The sequence below is a fragment of the Microtus oregoni genome, unplaced genomic scaffold (assembly GCF_018167655.1).
Source record: "Microtus oregoni isolate MIOR12 unplaced genomic scaffold, Mior012 000052F_ref0000163, whole genome shotgun sequence".
Lineage (NCBI taxonomy): Eukaryota > Metazoa > Chordata > Mammalia > Rodentia > Cricetidae > Microtus > Microtus oregoni.
The window spans coordinates 14,698,186-14,714,331 of NW_024543828.1; the positions used below are offsets into that span (position 1 = coordinate 14,698,186).

Here is a 16,146-nt window from a genome sequence, read left to right on the forward strand (position 1 = left end):
TACACACAATAATTTCACAATGTCTTAAGAAGGTATATGATTTTGTATTGGGCTGTATTCACAGATATCTCTAATTGCCTTCAGCCCACATGTAGTGTATTAGAAACACCACAATAAATTTTTTCCTGGGGAGAAAGTCAACCCAGGTCCTAGGTTCTTCCACTGTCTCTGTTCTGTGTTACAGAGACAGGTAGGTTTTTCTTGAGACTTGACCAAATGAGGAAAATTGGGTTGGCATTCCATCTTAAGGGGTCTCTGACTAGTATTTGTTGGTTATTGTTGGTGGTGCTTTGTTGTTTTGAGAAAAGATCTCACACTACAGCTCTGGTTGGCCTCAAACTCACTAAGTATCCAAGCCTGGCCTAGAACTCATGATAGTCCTCCTGCATCAGCTTTGAAGGCACGAGTATCAGAGGTCTGAGGTAGCTTACCATTTAAACTCTCCCATTTTTGGTTAAAGGAGAGGGGAGAGGTAGGGAGGGGAGCAGAGAAAAATGTAGAGCGCAATAAAAATCAATAAGAAAGAAAAAAAACTCTCCCATTTTTAAAGTGAGAATGATCTCAAGGGTTCTAGGATGGTGGATGTAAATGCCCAGCTCTTCCATGTCTAGCAGACTTCTTTGTTCCTAGGTCCATTTCTTTTGCAAATAAAGAAAGACATTTTTTTCCAGGTCAGTTTCCAACTTGGACTCTTGCACACCTGTTAAGCACACTCGTTTTCAAGCTTGGACTCTTGCATACCTGTAGATCACACTCATATTCAATCCTTGTCTCTTAACACCTGTTAAGCACACTCATTTTCAAGCTTGGACTCTTGCACATCTGTTGGCAAAGGGAATGACATAAGTGTCTCTCTTGAGAATACCTCCTCTTCCGCGGGTGCTTGAGAGCAATTGAGGTGTAGTAATTTTCACTCTGGTCCTGTCACTCTGATGGGTGATGAAGTGAAAGATGACAATAACTCTCCGCAAAGAAATTCTTCCACAGACTCCTTTGCTGCTCCCTCTCTAATAAGGCTTCTTATCTATTAGAGCATTTTCCATGTAAATTCTGTACATGATGGTCTGGCTCCAGTGTTTCTCATCTACTATAGAACATCTATTATCTTCCCAGAAAGTTGAATTTTAATCATATTATGTAACTATTATTTTTCCAAATATTTATGTGAAATCACCTCTCTAGAAAAACATACTAGCCTTATCCTGCAGTTTCATTACTCATAAGCATAGTGTTCCAGTTAGAGAAATCCCAGCACCCTCTACCTGGTAAGTAAGGCTCTAGGATTTCAAGGAGACCTCAAACAATTGTAACTACTGGAGTGATGGAAAATGAGGACATAAAATCCTAAATTGTTAAGGAGAGTGTGGGAATAAAACTAAAGTCAGGCAGCCATTTATTTAATTTTTTGCAGTGCCGGCAATCGAACCCAGGCCCCCATGCATACTATGAAATTACGCTACTATTGAGCCACATGCCCAGCCCAGTAATGTCTTCAAATTGGCAAGACATTGGCTGCTATTAATAAAGTTCTTATTGTTATCATACTAGGAATTATTGATAACCAGGAGTTGTTGAATAAACAACACACTGGTGCTGATACAACACTGGAGTAGCGATGCTGATGGTTCCAAACCAGACTTTCATTACATTCTGAAAGAAATCCATGACTGACAGAGGTGAAGCACCACTGCTCCAGAGAGAAGAGGACAGACGTTGGGACCACTTTGCCTTGTTTTACATGCTGGTTTCATCCTCCCTCAGGCACACTGGAGACTTTCTCTGTGAATTTCGGGTTCTCAGTTACTAAAAGGAGGATCATTTTGTACAAACCACAATATTCCTATGGAAAAGAAATTGACTTCTTTGGTTTGGTTTCTGTTTGTAGAGACACAGTCTCATGTAGCCCAGGATAGCCTAGAACACACTACGTAACAAGTTGGCTTCAGGCTCCTAATCACCCTGTCTCAGATCTCAAATGCTGCCATCACACCTGGCCCAGGAAATGAAGTTTCTTTTTAATCAGTGCTGTATGTATATTTGGCCTTCAAGAAATGCTAGTCTCCTCCTTAGTATATGCAAGATAGAGTATTTAAACTACAGGTAGATTATTTTATTTCTAATGGATAACATATTCCTCTTTCAAAGATTTTTCTGTCCTTAACTGGCAACAGGCGGCTGCTTAATTTCCACATTATATTCAACCTAAACTTTATTAGCATTATGCCTAAAAGAAGTTTCTCAAGCCCAGAAATATCCACATACATTCATTCTCTTTGTAAAGATGGAATTATTTAAATACCACCACACCCTGGCATGTTTCCATTCTAAGCCCATATTGCTATGAGAACTAGGAGGAGAAAATCCCTTGAACTGAACAAGAGATCTGGTCCTCTTAAACGACACACGAAGCAGCTTCTACAAAGGGAGAAAGCCGTAGCTAATCCCATAGATTCAGCGAAGGAGGCTCGAAAGGGTTAAAGTGGAAGGCTTGTACAAACTTTGCTCTCGCATCTCCTCCCTCCCTCTGGGGCTCCACACCGCTCAGGCAGAGCTGAGCTGAGTGGAATCGTCACCTTTCTTGCATTCGCTAAACTGTTGCCTGTAAAGGAGGAACGAGGAACTTAACCAATTCGGGCTGTTTCTATTCAAATGTTCCAAGAGGGCATCTACACATCCGGAGACTTCTCAGTGCTCTTTGAAGCTTAGAAGAAACGCACATCAGAAACTGCACTCTGAAACCGTAAGTGCTAACAGATTTTAAGTAACTAACTGAAGGTGCTTTTCTGCTTTTCTGAAAAGGCTGACTCTTCAGGAAGGTGAAAGAGAATGTATGGGCATAGTACTGTTTCTTGGGTAGGGGGACTCTTCAGGGTTTTCTTCTATTTTCCAGATATTCCAGAGGTGCTCCTGAACAAGTTGTCTGCTGGTCTGAGCTTCAAGGGGGATATGTAAAAGGCCAACTGCATTCATTCATTCTGTGACCCAGGAAAGGTAAGAAATATGTAGAGGTACAATGATGCTATTCACGCCGAAGTGAGCATGAATTTTATTTACCAGTAGGTGTAACAGGCACCTTCTGCGGCAAAAGATATAGCAACTCCCACTTGTGCAAGCTTATTACTTCATGTCTCCAACCATTGAAGGAGCACTCACTGCTGACGTTGGTTTTCCATAGGCTGTTAAGAAACTGGATTCTCTCTGGTGAAAAAAAAAAGAAACTGGATACTCTAAGAGTATCTACCTCCCTTAGTTTCTGGTTCCTCATTAGGCAGATATATGCAAGCAGAATGTGTTAACTCTTGAAAGTGATACCAATTAACAGCAGGGACTTGCTTTCTGGAATTTATTGGTTGTTTTTCTTCCCTGTGTGTGTTGGGATATCAGCTCTGAAATTATGTACAGCAGGTAGTATGCAAAGAACTATAAAATGGCCCAGGATTGTTTCCAGAACTTTATCAATAAAAAGAATAAGCAACGATTGGGGCACCCCAATGACCAAAACAAGGATAAGTTTACACTGATTTCTGTGTCCCCAGCACTAACCTTAGTGCTTGGAATTTGATTGGCACTCAGTAAAGTTTGACTGAATAAATGTCAGTCTGATTTTGGAGACCTATGTAGAACTTTGCCGCTTTCATTAGAAATAAGGCTCACACTTGTGATCCCCCCTGGGGTGGGTAGACAAAGAAAGTGCCACATTCTTTCCTTATTTTAAGGAGAAAAATTCATGATCTATGAGTGTATGTAACTTTATTCCTATGGGACTTTATACACTAAATTTAGCAATCCAAATCTTATAGTAAAATACAAGATTTTTAATACCAAGAATTTGTTTACCAAGTTAATGATTAAATATGCAAATAGAAAACCAAAACCAAAGTTTCACTCATATCACTCTTGGGTATGTTTATTTACATTATAAGTGAAGTAAAGCAGATAGTTGTTAGGTTTATGTTGAGATTGCCAATTAACTGTATTAATGTCCTTTTCTTTTCCCTTTCCTCCAAACTTCCTTCTCCTTTCCTTTCTCCCTATCTCCTTTCCCAATATTTTCCCATTTCTCTTCCTTCTCTTTGTCTCAACAACTCATTTCTTCCCATCTCTTTTCCCGCACATCCCTCTTTATCTATACCCACCTTGGAATTTTCCCGTGCTCTCTCTCCCTCTCCTTTCTTTCCTAATTTCCTCTCCCATGTCTTTTCCTAGATTCTCACCTTAATGTCCATCGTTCACTCTCATCTTTATCCAGCAACACCTTCCAATCACTTTCTACAAAGACTAGAAACTAAGTTATATTTATATAATTTCAGGAAAAGAATACAGAATGAGAAAATAATTCTATAAAAATCTTTCCAGGATAATCAGATCCCCAGAATGGATAGAAATGTTGTTCTTTTTTGTTTTGCTTTTTTCCTTTCATATGCTGCAGAGCTTTGCATGGAAAAGTCCTGTTATCTGTGCAATTTATTAGCTAATTATCAAAAAGCCACAGTATTGCTATTTGGAAGACTTTTATGAGACATTGTCACAGATATAGGAACACAGGGACAATTCCCTGATCCTTAACTTTTCATTTAACAAAGTTAAATTCAAAGCCCTTTATGAATTTTACAAATGAAACTGATACACCTGTCTAAATCGACCCAGGCATTTGCTATCCACAAACTACAGAGGTTTTAAGAAATTGTATAATTAATTGTTGAACAATCAAATCGAATATTTACAGAAACTGACAATTGTCACAGATGTCATTGTTATCTAACCTTCATCAATCTTCATAGAATTCTGATAAGTAATTAATAAGTATTCAAGCCTAAGGAAAAATCCTGGTCAATGATATAGGACCTAAAAAATGCCCTCTCATTCATTACCAAAAGCCATATAATTACAAGTATACTTTGTAAACTTTCAAAATTAACTGCTAGAAGATGTGGCTTGGTGGTAGAACAATTGACCAGCAGGCATAGATTCTAGGTTCAATCCCCATAGCAGCCAAAAGAGAGAAGAAAATTTAGTTCACACCTGTAGTTTTCTCTTAAAAGTGCATAACTAAAATGAAAATTGAAGAATGAAGTTTTATTAGTTATTATTCCTTTAATTCCATATTATAATCTGGAATTTAGTCTCTATACAATAAGCCATCGAGAAGAATGAGAGAAGATTAGAAAAAAAAAGAAATTCAGGCTTTTCTCTAGGTTGTGCTGTTAGTCCTTGTTATCTGAGAGTACTAAATTCATGAATCCAACCAATTGCAGGTTCAGTCAACTGCAGATGGCAAATTAATTTTTAAAAATGTGTTCTACTGAGTTGTATAACCTTTTGTTTCTTCTCTCTAGTCCGTAAAAATAGATATAATAATTTATGTACTATATGCATTGTATTTAGTATTACCAGTAATCTACAGATGGATCATAACATACAGAAAGATGTATAAAAATTTTATGTAAACGAGCCACTTTACATAAGATAGTGAGCATGCTTGGACTTCTGGAAGCTGTGGGGATCTGTAACCAATGCTAAGGGGCAGTTACAGTCACAACTAAATCAGAAATAAGGGAGGGTTGTATTTTTCTGCAAGCCTTCAGTACTAAGTGCATTTCTTCATTCATATCCATGCATTTATTCAATTGGTATTGACCAGCTACTGTAAGCAGATTTATATGAGACGTCATACTATATGAGAACATCAAGGAGTATAGAAAACATAGCAAATAGATTTCTCCAGTTTTAGCCAAGGGTAATTCCTCTTGGAGAGAAATAAAACGTGGGAATTAAGATTGGGGTGAGAAACCAAGGTCAGTTTCATGAGCTGAAGCTTCAAGAATGATAGTATTTCCCTATGCAGAGATATATAAAGATAGAGGAAATTTTCCCAACAAAAATCTGAAAGCAAAGAATCAGACTGAGTGGTATTGCTGGAAAGGAGGATATTAGAATGAATTAAGGGCAGTCTGCACACTGGTAATCTTACATATCAAGTTAAGGAGAATGGAGCAAAGTCCAATGGCAATAAGAAGCCTCAAAGCAATTTGTGATCTCCTTTATCCTGTTATTGTAAGGAAGTCAAAATCAAATCATATATTAATAGAATGTAAGGTAAAAATAACAACTTGAGCATTATACATAAGCCAAAACATTTAAAAATGTTTCATTGTGTATATTCATTGCATGTGTTACTGTGTTGCATCAAGACATGTTGTACAAGTGCATATTGCACACTGAGTATATATCTCCTATATCCTCACCCTTCCAACAATCCCTTTTCCTCCTAGACAGTTTTGCTTCTATTTTCATTCCCCCCTCCCATGTCTGTGTGTGTGATTTTATGTCTCTATATAAAGTCTTGGACCTATAGATGGGAACAAACCTGTTATTTGTCTTCCTGAGATTAACATAATTTGTTTAATATGCATCTTTCCAGTTGGATCCATTTTCATGGAACCAATGTAACTTTGATCTTTGTGGCTGGAAACTTCCACTGTATAGAATATTTTTTTATTTTCTTTATATATTCCTTTGTTGCTGGATTTTTTTCAAATTTTAAAATACATTCTATGAACATTACTTAGGCATTGGCTGCTGAATAAATTTCAAGGTGTTGGGTATTGGCTACTGCTTGAAAGAAGTGGATTAGATGAGGAAAATATAAATGATTATCCTCTTGCTGTTGATATTTACTCTCAGGTCTATGTCTATGTTTGTTCACTGTATTCCTCAGTAAACAAAATCCTGAGTTTACTAATGATGACAATGTGCCAAATTTCAAGGCAGAAGATTTATCAAAGCCTGTGTATTTTATCCACAAGGGCAACCAGAAAGCTACTATAGTATTGTTAAGGTCTTTCTCATTTAGCTTAATACATAGCGAATGCTTCTTTTTCCTTCTGCTTCTCATCTGAAAGGTGTGTGGAAAGTAACTTGAAAACGTAAGGGTGGAAAGCATCTCAAGCTCTTATTTTTAGGCTAGGCTAGTATCGTTCCTTCTGTTGTCTGTTTTTTTTTGGTGGAAGAGGTTGTGGGAACTCTCATGTAGCCCAGGTTGGCCCTGATTTTCCCACGTATCTGAAAGTTACCTTGAACTCCTGGTCTTTCTGCCTCCACCTCTTTTTTTTAATTTATTTATTTATTACAGATTTCTGTCTCTTCCCCGACAGGGAACCCTGCCTCCACCTCTTGAGCTTAATGCCATATACCAAGGCTGGTTCTAAGCTGGTGTAGTACTCTTAATTAAAGGAGCCACAGGGAGAAGGTTGGTTGGGAAGGAAAGCTGTTCAGACTGTCACGCTAGCTAAGAAAAAACAAGGTATTTGATACCCAAAGGGGCACTTTGATCAAAAGATGCTTCTGTGTGAGTTGCCTATGACTGCCAAGAGTCCTAAATTTGAACTACTCTGTTCTGTTTGGAGAGTGGGGCTTCTATGTCTTGATGCATATTAACGTCACCTGTGAAGCTTTTAAGCGATGCAGATGTTCACCCTCCACATAAGCTGAGTGATTCAGAACCTCTACAGGGTGTGTGTGTGTGTGTGTGTGTGTGTGTGTGTGTGTGTCTGTAAACACACTCCAGAAGCTTAATAAGTAATCCTGAAGAATACCCATGACTAAAACACATTCCCTAAAGAATATATGCTTAGATACAAAGTGGGTAACTTGCTACAAACAGAAATTTCAAGGTCTTGTCCCCAGGGAGTCTCAGCAGCTACCGAGGGAACTGGCCTAGGAATTTGCATTTCAACTAACATATTCCAGGTGCATTATTCTGGTTGAAGAGACTTCTCTACATTCCTGTTAAGAAATAATATCATGCAAAGCCCAGGGCTTCCTGGTGACTATTTCGTGCGTTCCTTTACTAAAAGTTCCATAACATAGGTTCATAAACTCGGTGGGTTAAACCGACAGAAATTGATACTGTGTGTATGACACAAGCCTCAAATCCCAGCACTTAGAAGGCAGAGTCAGGACAATTTCTGCAAGTTGGAGACTAGCCTGGCCTTCACAACAAGTTCCAGGCCAGCCAGTGCTACATAGTGAAACCCTGTCTCAAAAACAAAATTATTCTCTTAGTCTAGAATGTTGCCTAGATGGCCACTAATGCAAATCCAAGCATCAGCTGGGAAACACATCCTTGGAAATTTGTAAGGGAGAATCCTTCTTCGCCTCATCTAGCCTCTACAGTCTGCTGGCAATCTTTCGCATTCTTTGGTCTGTAGGTCCATCACTGCAGCCTCTGCTACAGTCTTTTCCCTGTGTGTCTTAAAAGGACATCAGCCACTGGATTATGGCCAATACAATGACCTCATTTTAATTTGATTACATCTGCAAAGGCCTTATTACCACATAAGGTCAGAGTCACAGGTACTGGAGGTAAGAGCAGCAGGCACAAGGCCTGCACATGTTCAAATCAGACAAAATACCAGCACTAAAAAGGAGAAGTGGACACACCCCTGACCAAGAAGCTAGTAACAATTGATACCTGCTGGGAAAGGGGAAAATCTGTTTTCTCCAATGGAGTGTCACCGGGTATGTCAACCACACTCTAGGGCAAACTGTACCCAGGAGTAGTTGTCTAGACCAAAATGAATTCCATGGTGTGTGTGTGTGTGTGTGTGTGTGTGTGTGTGTGTACTTTTTGTTTTAATTTATTATTTTTGCCTTATGTGGTTTTTGTTTGTTTTGATTTTTATTTTTTCATTTTTTTAAGAGAGGAAGAGAGAGGTGGAGAATATGATCTTAAGTGGGTAAGGAAGATGTGAGAGGAATTGGAGTTTGGGAAGGAATCAAAATATATGTGATAAAAAATTAATTTAAAAAGTCCTTCAAGCAATCAATAAAATAAATCTGCTTTATAGAGGGAAAACAATAGTTCATTCTCAAAGCTCAATGTGCAAAGAATCACTTGCATAGAATGTGTATTTCTAGACCTTGATCCCAGATAACCCAAAATCAAAAAATTATATACTTTAAAGTAGAGCAAGTATGTATCCTACACCATTGCATTAATGGTAAAACAAGCAGACTCTTTCTCTTTTGTTCATATCTTTTTTTAGTTTGCATTATACATTTTTTAAACTTTATTTTATTATTATTATTATTATTAAAAATTTCCACATCCTCTCCACCTCTCATTTCCCTCCCCCATCCCCCCACTTTCCCTCCCCCTCCCTCTCCAGTCCAAAGAGCAGTCGGGGTTCCCTGCCCTGATCCTACTACATGTACTGGCTTTGTGGGAGCCTAGTCTGTTTGGATGCTCACCTTCCTAGACCTGGATGGAGTGGGGAGGACCTTGGATTTTGCTCATATCTGAGCAAAATGACTTTGTGTCGGAAGCAGGAGCACTAAGTGTAGATCAGTGGTCCTCAACCTGTGGGTCTCCATCCCTTTGGGGATTGAATGACCCTTTCACGGGGCTCATTTATCAGATATCCTGTATATCCGATATTTATGTTATAATTCATAACACTAGAAAAATTAGAGTTATGAAGTAGCAATGAAAATAATTTTATGGTTGAGGGTCACCATAACATGAAGAACTGTATTAAATAAAGGTCACAGTAATAGGATGCTTGAGAACCACTGGTAGAGCGACTAAGATGCATAGGAATCACCCAAAATATAGCAATGAAGACTAGGGAATATAAACTCAAACTGAAGAGTTTCACACTCTAGGTGATTGTGAGTAATGTGGCTTTGGAGCTATTTCTATTAACACTCATTAGATCTGATTTTTTAAAAAAAAGGCAGTAGGAGGCTACTGTGGCAATCTGCTACTGTTGCCTACATAAGTGTGACAAATGGTGGCATTTTTTTTCTATTGTTTATTTTGGCCACTTATATTCAATGTTGATCTTTGAGATGGCAATCAGAACCATTCTATTTACACAGAGGAATATTTTTACCAAGGAAGACAGGGATTTATCCTACATCTTTCGGAAGGAGTCATTTCTTTACTCAGAATAGGCATGCCCCCCAAGTTCTTTTTATCTACAAATATTCATCAAGTGTATATCCCCACACCATAAACCTAGATGAAAAAGAACAAGAACAATGTTAGGGAAGCCTGGATTCCTAAACATTCTGTGATTCATTAAAATGGCAATTGGCACTGGCACCTGGAGACCGAAAACCAAGGCTTGAAATTCAATGGCTGGCTTTCCAGTGCTTCCCAGTCCTGGCTGCAGTTTAGAGTTACTTGGGGAGCTTTGGAAAGTTAGCACTGCTTGAGCCTCATCCTGGACAAATAAAGTATGAATCTCTCAAGTAGTACCTTGAAGACTGGTAGCCAAAAATCTAGGCTGGGGACCAGGGTCTGCATAATAATAAGAACACTAAGTAAATTTCATGATCTGTCAGCATAAAAAACACCATACGAATCTGGCCTAGTAATTAGCTCCAGTTTAGCAAGTGATACGATTTTGCTTTCAAATTTTTGTTTCATTTTGTTTTCTCCCTTTCTGTTTAATCTCTTCTTTTATTCTTTTGCCTTTTAAAGGCCATTTCCTGCACAGGAAAAAGGCATTTAAAATTATGTAAACTCATGGGGTTTTTATTTTAAATCTAATTTTCCTACAGAAAACTAATTTGTAATACCTATGGTCGTATCTATTTCAAAATAATTTGCCACCTACTTTTTTTTAGATAATTGAACCATTTTTCTTTCTTATTTATTTTCAGGAAAATTAACCTGGGAAGAATCCTAACAGTTGGATTCTCTGAGCCCTGGCCTGTTGTCAGCATATCTGAGACCCTCTCCAGCTGAGAATCAACAGCTGTGACAACCCTTCCCCTGCAGGATATAGTGAGGAAAGTCAACAAAGCTGTAGATATTCATGCCCTATACTCTGACATCCTTCAACCCGGGCATCTGTGCAGGAACATTGTAATCTCCAACCTTAGGGAAGATTGACAAAGTCAGGCAAGAGTGCTGAAAACTTGGATATGCTGAGCCAGAGATAGACAAAACCTTTACCAAATCACCTCACAGGGGAACCCAATTAAAGCTACATCGTTAGTCTGAGGATCTAGATGAACTGTGGATAAAAGGAGCCTTTTCTCCTTCTCGTAAAAACAAAACAAAACAAAACAAAAGAGAGCCTCAACAATCTAATATAATACATTAAGAGATTCTTGTCTCCATGCCAGTATTATAAAGTTGTTTCACCATATTTATTTTCACCAGTGTAAGATTACGAGTGTGAAAACTGACTATTTATTTGTTGTCTTAACTGACTAAGAAGCTCTGGTAGGGCTATTTGTGAGAGGTCTGCTTACTAGAGCACAGGGAAGTGTAACAACTGGTAAAGTAGAAGACTACTCACTGCCTTCTTGCTTATGCGCTACTGATTTTGGTCTGTATCACACTGTTGAAACACCACCAAAACATTCACAGACAGGCCAGGTGACTGTGGAATGCCTCAGGGGCAATAGAAATTAAATAGGAGCAAATATCAACTCAAGTCTTGAGTGATGACGGAGGCGCACTTTAAGTATCATGGAAATCTCACGGGGCGGGCTCATTTCCCCACTCTGGCAACAGACGTTGACACGACTTCAGACAAGTATTCCAACCTGTACATGTATGTAGGATTGTTTCTGAGCCTCCTGGCCATTCTTCTCATCCTGCTCTTCACAATGCTTCTTCGGCTCAAGCATGTTATCTCGCCCATCACCGAGAGCACAGAGAATGTTCCTCAGTTCACCGACGTAGAAATGCAAAGCCGAATTCCCACTCCTTAAAGTCAGAACGCTGGCGAGACTTCCTCGGATGTGAGCAAAGCCTGGAGGGGCTGATGTACAGGAAGGCTTTCTTTTTCTTGTGAGGCTTCGCATGTAGCAAGCTGCTCGTGTTTTTTGTTCGTCATTCTTCATCTTGACTGTGCTTGTGGGACATCTAAGAGGCTTAAGAGTCATTCTTTTAAAGGAATACGGCAAATAGCAGCTGGTTGAGCTGGTAGGTTTCCATAGTAACCAGAGAGCTCCTGAGCCCTGAACAAACCGCAGACCACAGAAATTCATATGCAGCAGTTGTTAAAATGCAAGATCCTTGGAAGCTGCAAACAAGAATTTCCCTTAGGATGTTCTGAGGACCCCCAAGAAAATGACAGGCTTTAATTTATTACTTTAACTCTAAAGAATTATTTCATGCATAACACAGACATCTCTTGACATGGAGCTAAATCGTGTCACAGGTGAATGGAAGGGATTCTTAATCTTTCTTCAAAAGAACAATGCTTTAATTATCATAGGCCTTCAAATTTCTCCCAAATTAAACAAGAGATTTAAAGAGCCTGCTACTACTTAAGGAGAAATTTTGCAGAAAGTTTCCGGTGAATGAGAAAAATGTGCATATTATATCTATGTTATTACTATTACTGGACTTTTAAAAACGCAGATAACGGCAGATGTATTACTACAATCTGGGACAATGAGCTCCTTCCAAATCAAGGAAAAAATAAGTCAAACTTTTCTCATAAGGATTTTTGCATTATACATGCAGCTTCTTTGTCTTTTTCTCCCTCCTTACCCCAAAGCAGGATTGAGTTGCACATAAGTATGAACTTGATTTGAAGGTTGACTTGGCAATGAAGACACAAGTGTCTATTTCAAAGCAGAATGAAATGACGTTGGGATTCTGTTACTGAGTGACTGTGACTTTGACCAAAGCATGCCAGCTTTCTAGGTCTCGAATTTTTCTCGTTGAAAACTATTCAGAGAGCTATTTCATTATCACTTTTTAGATATGAGTATAAGACACACACAGACTGAAGGAGATAAAACTAAAAGTTACACTGCAACAAGTTGTTATTAAGATCAGTGTCCTCAAATGTCACATTTGTCTTTCCCAGAAAATGCTCCTTCCTTCCTGATTGATCCCTGCCAAAAGCTGAAGTGTTTCACTTATTATCTATAAGAGAAGTATATTTTGAAAATTTCCATTCTAATGAGTAGCTCTAGTGTGCCAGTGATGGATAATTTAATTAAAGAAAACTTTACTTTTCAAAGTGAAGCCAAAGGAGACAAGTGACGTTTACAAATTCGAAGTTGCAAAATTGGTCATATTCTTACCGCCAAAGAAATGGGATGCCTGTCTTAGATTTTTACCTGCTTATAAAAAAAATCAGTTGCCCCTTGTAATTAAAGCATTGTCATTAAATTTCAGGGAATGCCCCTTGGGGACTGAGGTGATTGTGCAAAAATGGAATGGATGTGAAATTCATGGCAGCCGTGCCAGGCCTATGTCTCTCTATAGTCTGTAAGCAATTTAGATTGGCCCTTTTACTGTGATCTAAATCTAGCATGGTGGTGAAACTCCCAAGTGCTTTCTACTTTTATACACAGTCATTTGCCAATGCTCCCCTCTCCAAGGGGCTGCACAGCATGAAATCCCCACACGCAGAGCTAAATTTAGCAGCAATGCTGACTGTCACACCTGTTACAACTGTGCATTGTCAGGGGTAGCAGCTGCATTCTGCACCATTCAGAAGAAATTAGCAGGTAGCCTAAGATGTAGATAGGACTTTGGGCTTTATCTTTTCTGTAATGCAAAGACACTCCTTACAGGAATACCTACTGGTGATTTAAGTTGTGTTTATATTCAATACTCTGACTCCATGGACTTTCGAAATGTTTTACTTTTAACCATACATAGGCTACCCCAAGGAGGGCAATAGACCCAAGAACTTAAGGACGCAGGTATCCCATTATTTCAGGTTCTCCCTTTGCTGCCCACCGTATTTGAATGCACTTTACCATAGAGAAATCAGTGGCTGGATAAATATCAGAAATGGTTACAATTTCCACAGCAGTAAACAGGAAGCTCCTCAATGCCTTGCTGCTGAAGCTGATGGAGACGCAGCCTCCCAGTTACCTAACCACCACAACCCAAATTGCAGAATATTAAAGCTGCTTTGGAAGTACTACCTTGGGTGATGATTCCTAATTTATGATCAGGTTACTCACCAGGAAAACAACCACCCTCTTTCATCACAAAAACCCCTGTGGGATCCAGATCTTAACTGAGCATGAATCAAGGCACACAGCAGAGATTACACCAAAATAGCAACATAATCCACCACAGCTTCCAGTGGTTTAACATAAATGGAAATGCATTTAAGCAGAAGTGTCATTATGGTAACTCACATGGTGTTTAATCTTTAAGAAAATAAACTGAATGTTTTCACGATAGCGAGGAAAAATTCAAGTGTATTATATCCTTGAATGTATTAATTAGTATGCTACAGCTTTAAAAGTCAGCTATAAGAACCCATGGGCATAGTTTGAATTCATTTTTCTGTGCAAAATACAGACTCGGTGATTCCCTGCCCCATTCCATTCTCCCTCAAATTGCATGTGAACTGGGATATGAACAGGTAGGTCATTTACATGTATGTGTACTTTATTCTAAGAAAAGTTTTATTTTATTGGATCATATGTATATAAAAATGCTCATATATCAACAATTCATTGCAATGTAACATAATACAAAGACCACATGAATTATCCAAATAGTATACATTAATATGGTAACTACTAATGATATATAATTGCATATATTTCAGAATTACTAGTCATATGAAACAAGGCATATTGTAAAGGGTTATGCACCATGTACTGGGTAACAACTGTTAATGTTAAACAAGGAAAGTTTAATTTATCCAACCAAACATTTCTATGCATGCCAAATTAAAAATTTTGGACTTCAAAAGCTAATTTTGATTGTGTAGATATCATCATACTTACTAAGTAGGTGTAAGGGGTCCATTTAGTGCATTTAACTAGTTATATTTAGTAAGACATTTTATTCACCTGTGTTTGTACAAAATAGCTTTGTTTTTTTACAAAAATGAAGAATTGTGTGAGAAAATCGAGAATTCTTTGGTTTTAACTCAGTGATATTTGAATTAGATTCATAGGGTATTCAAATGGAATCATATTTATGTTAATATTCAGCATGTCACTTTGATCCTGGATAATAAGCGCTGACTGCTTTTGTTTGCTGATAACAAATGGCTGTTGTCCGAAGATGTAAATTGCATGGCATTAGCTTCTTCATCGCAATATAAATTGTAATAACTGCTACAAATTTCTGGAACTTGTCATTTGGAGGTCTCATTATTATTCTGTGTTTACTAACCTCCCAGCTATCATTCTTTTCCCACTTGCAAACTGATGGGCAAACTTGTTTATTTAGCACTAAGATGAAAAAAATCAAATAACATTCAACTATCAATGAGAATGAATATGAAGGATGACTGAGATCAGGCGTCTGAAGTGACATACTCTAACATACACACACACCAATGGGATATTTTTCTTAAAAGATTAGATTGATCAATGTTATGTATATATGTAGTTTGCCAGCATGTATGCAACTGCACCATGTGCATTTCTGGTACTGTCAGAGGTCAGAAGAGAGTTTCCTATTACTGGCACTCAAGTTAGAAATGATAGTAAGTCACCAGATGGGTACCAGGAATCCAACCTGGGTCCTCTACAAGGACAAGTGTTCTTACCTCCTGAGCCATCAATCTAAGGCAATAGGTTACATTTTAAATGGATCTTCCATTTTGTACTTTCATTTGACCCTCACAGTAACCTTATAAATAACAGTAGAGAAAGCATGCAGTGTATTTGACAAGACAGCACAGGAAGCAGGGGAGATTTGTAAGCTATTCATAGTAATTCAGAGACAAAATCAAGATTGCCCTGCACTTCTCTGTACTCCTACCTCGGCATTCTCCCCACACTTTGCTTGTGAGTATTGAATAAACATTTCAAATATATCCATTCTATAACAGAGTTATGTCCTAGGACTGATTAATTCTTCATCACAAGCAACTCAAAACAAATAATTATAATTCTGCCACTTGTTTTAGTTAGTCTTATATATGCCAGAGTGATCTCAAACTCACTATCTAGCAAGAGATGACCTGAAACTTATTATTCTTTTAGCTTTTATTGATTCTTTGTGGATTTCACATCATGTAGCCGGACCCCACTCTTCTCTCTGTCCCCTTGTGTCTGTCCTCTGCCCTTACAACCCCAAAAACAAAACAAAATTAAAAAAAAAACTAACAAACAAAGCAACAACAAAAGAAAAGGAGAAAAATCTCGATGTGGTAGCTGTAGTGTGGCCCTATGCATCACACC

At 38.3% G+C, this 16,146-nt stretch overlaps 1 protein-coding gene across 1 annotated transcript; it reads left to right on the top strand.

Annotated features, from left to right (window-relative positions):
• The first annotated feature begins 11,240 nt into the window (after positions 1-11,240).
• Positions 11,241-12,192, top strand: LOC121437430 (serine-rich and transmembrane domain-containing 2). The gene has a single exon (XM_041637322.1). It carries the CDS (start codon positions 11,464-11,466, stop codon positions 11,731-11,733), a length of 270 nt encoding a protein of 89 aa, XP_041493256.1. The 5' UTR covers positions 11,241-11,463; the 3' UTR covers positions 11,734-12,192.
• Positions 12,193-16,146: the final 3,954 nt, after the last annotated feature.

Coding starts and splice junctions, on each gene's coding strand:
- LOC121437430 (XM_041637322.1), top strand. CDS start 11,464: ATGACGGAGGCGCACTTTAAGTATCATGGAAATCTCACGGGGCGGGCT.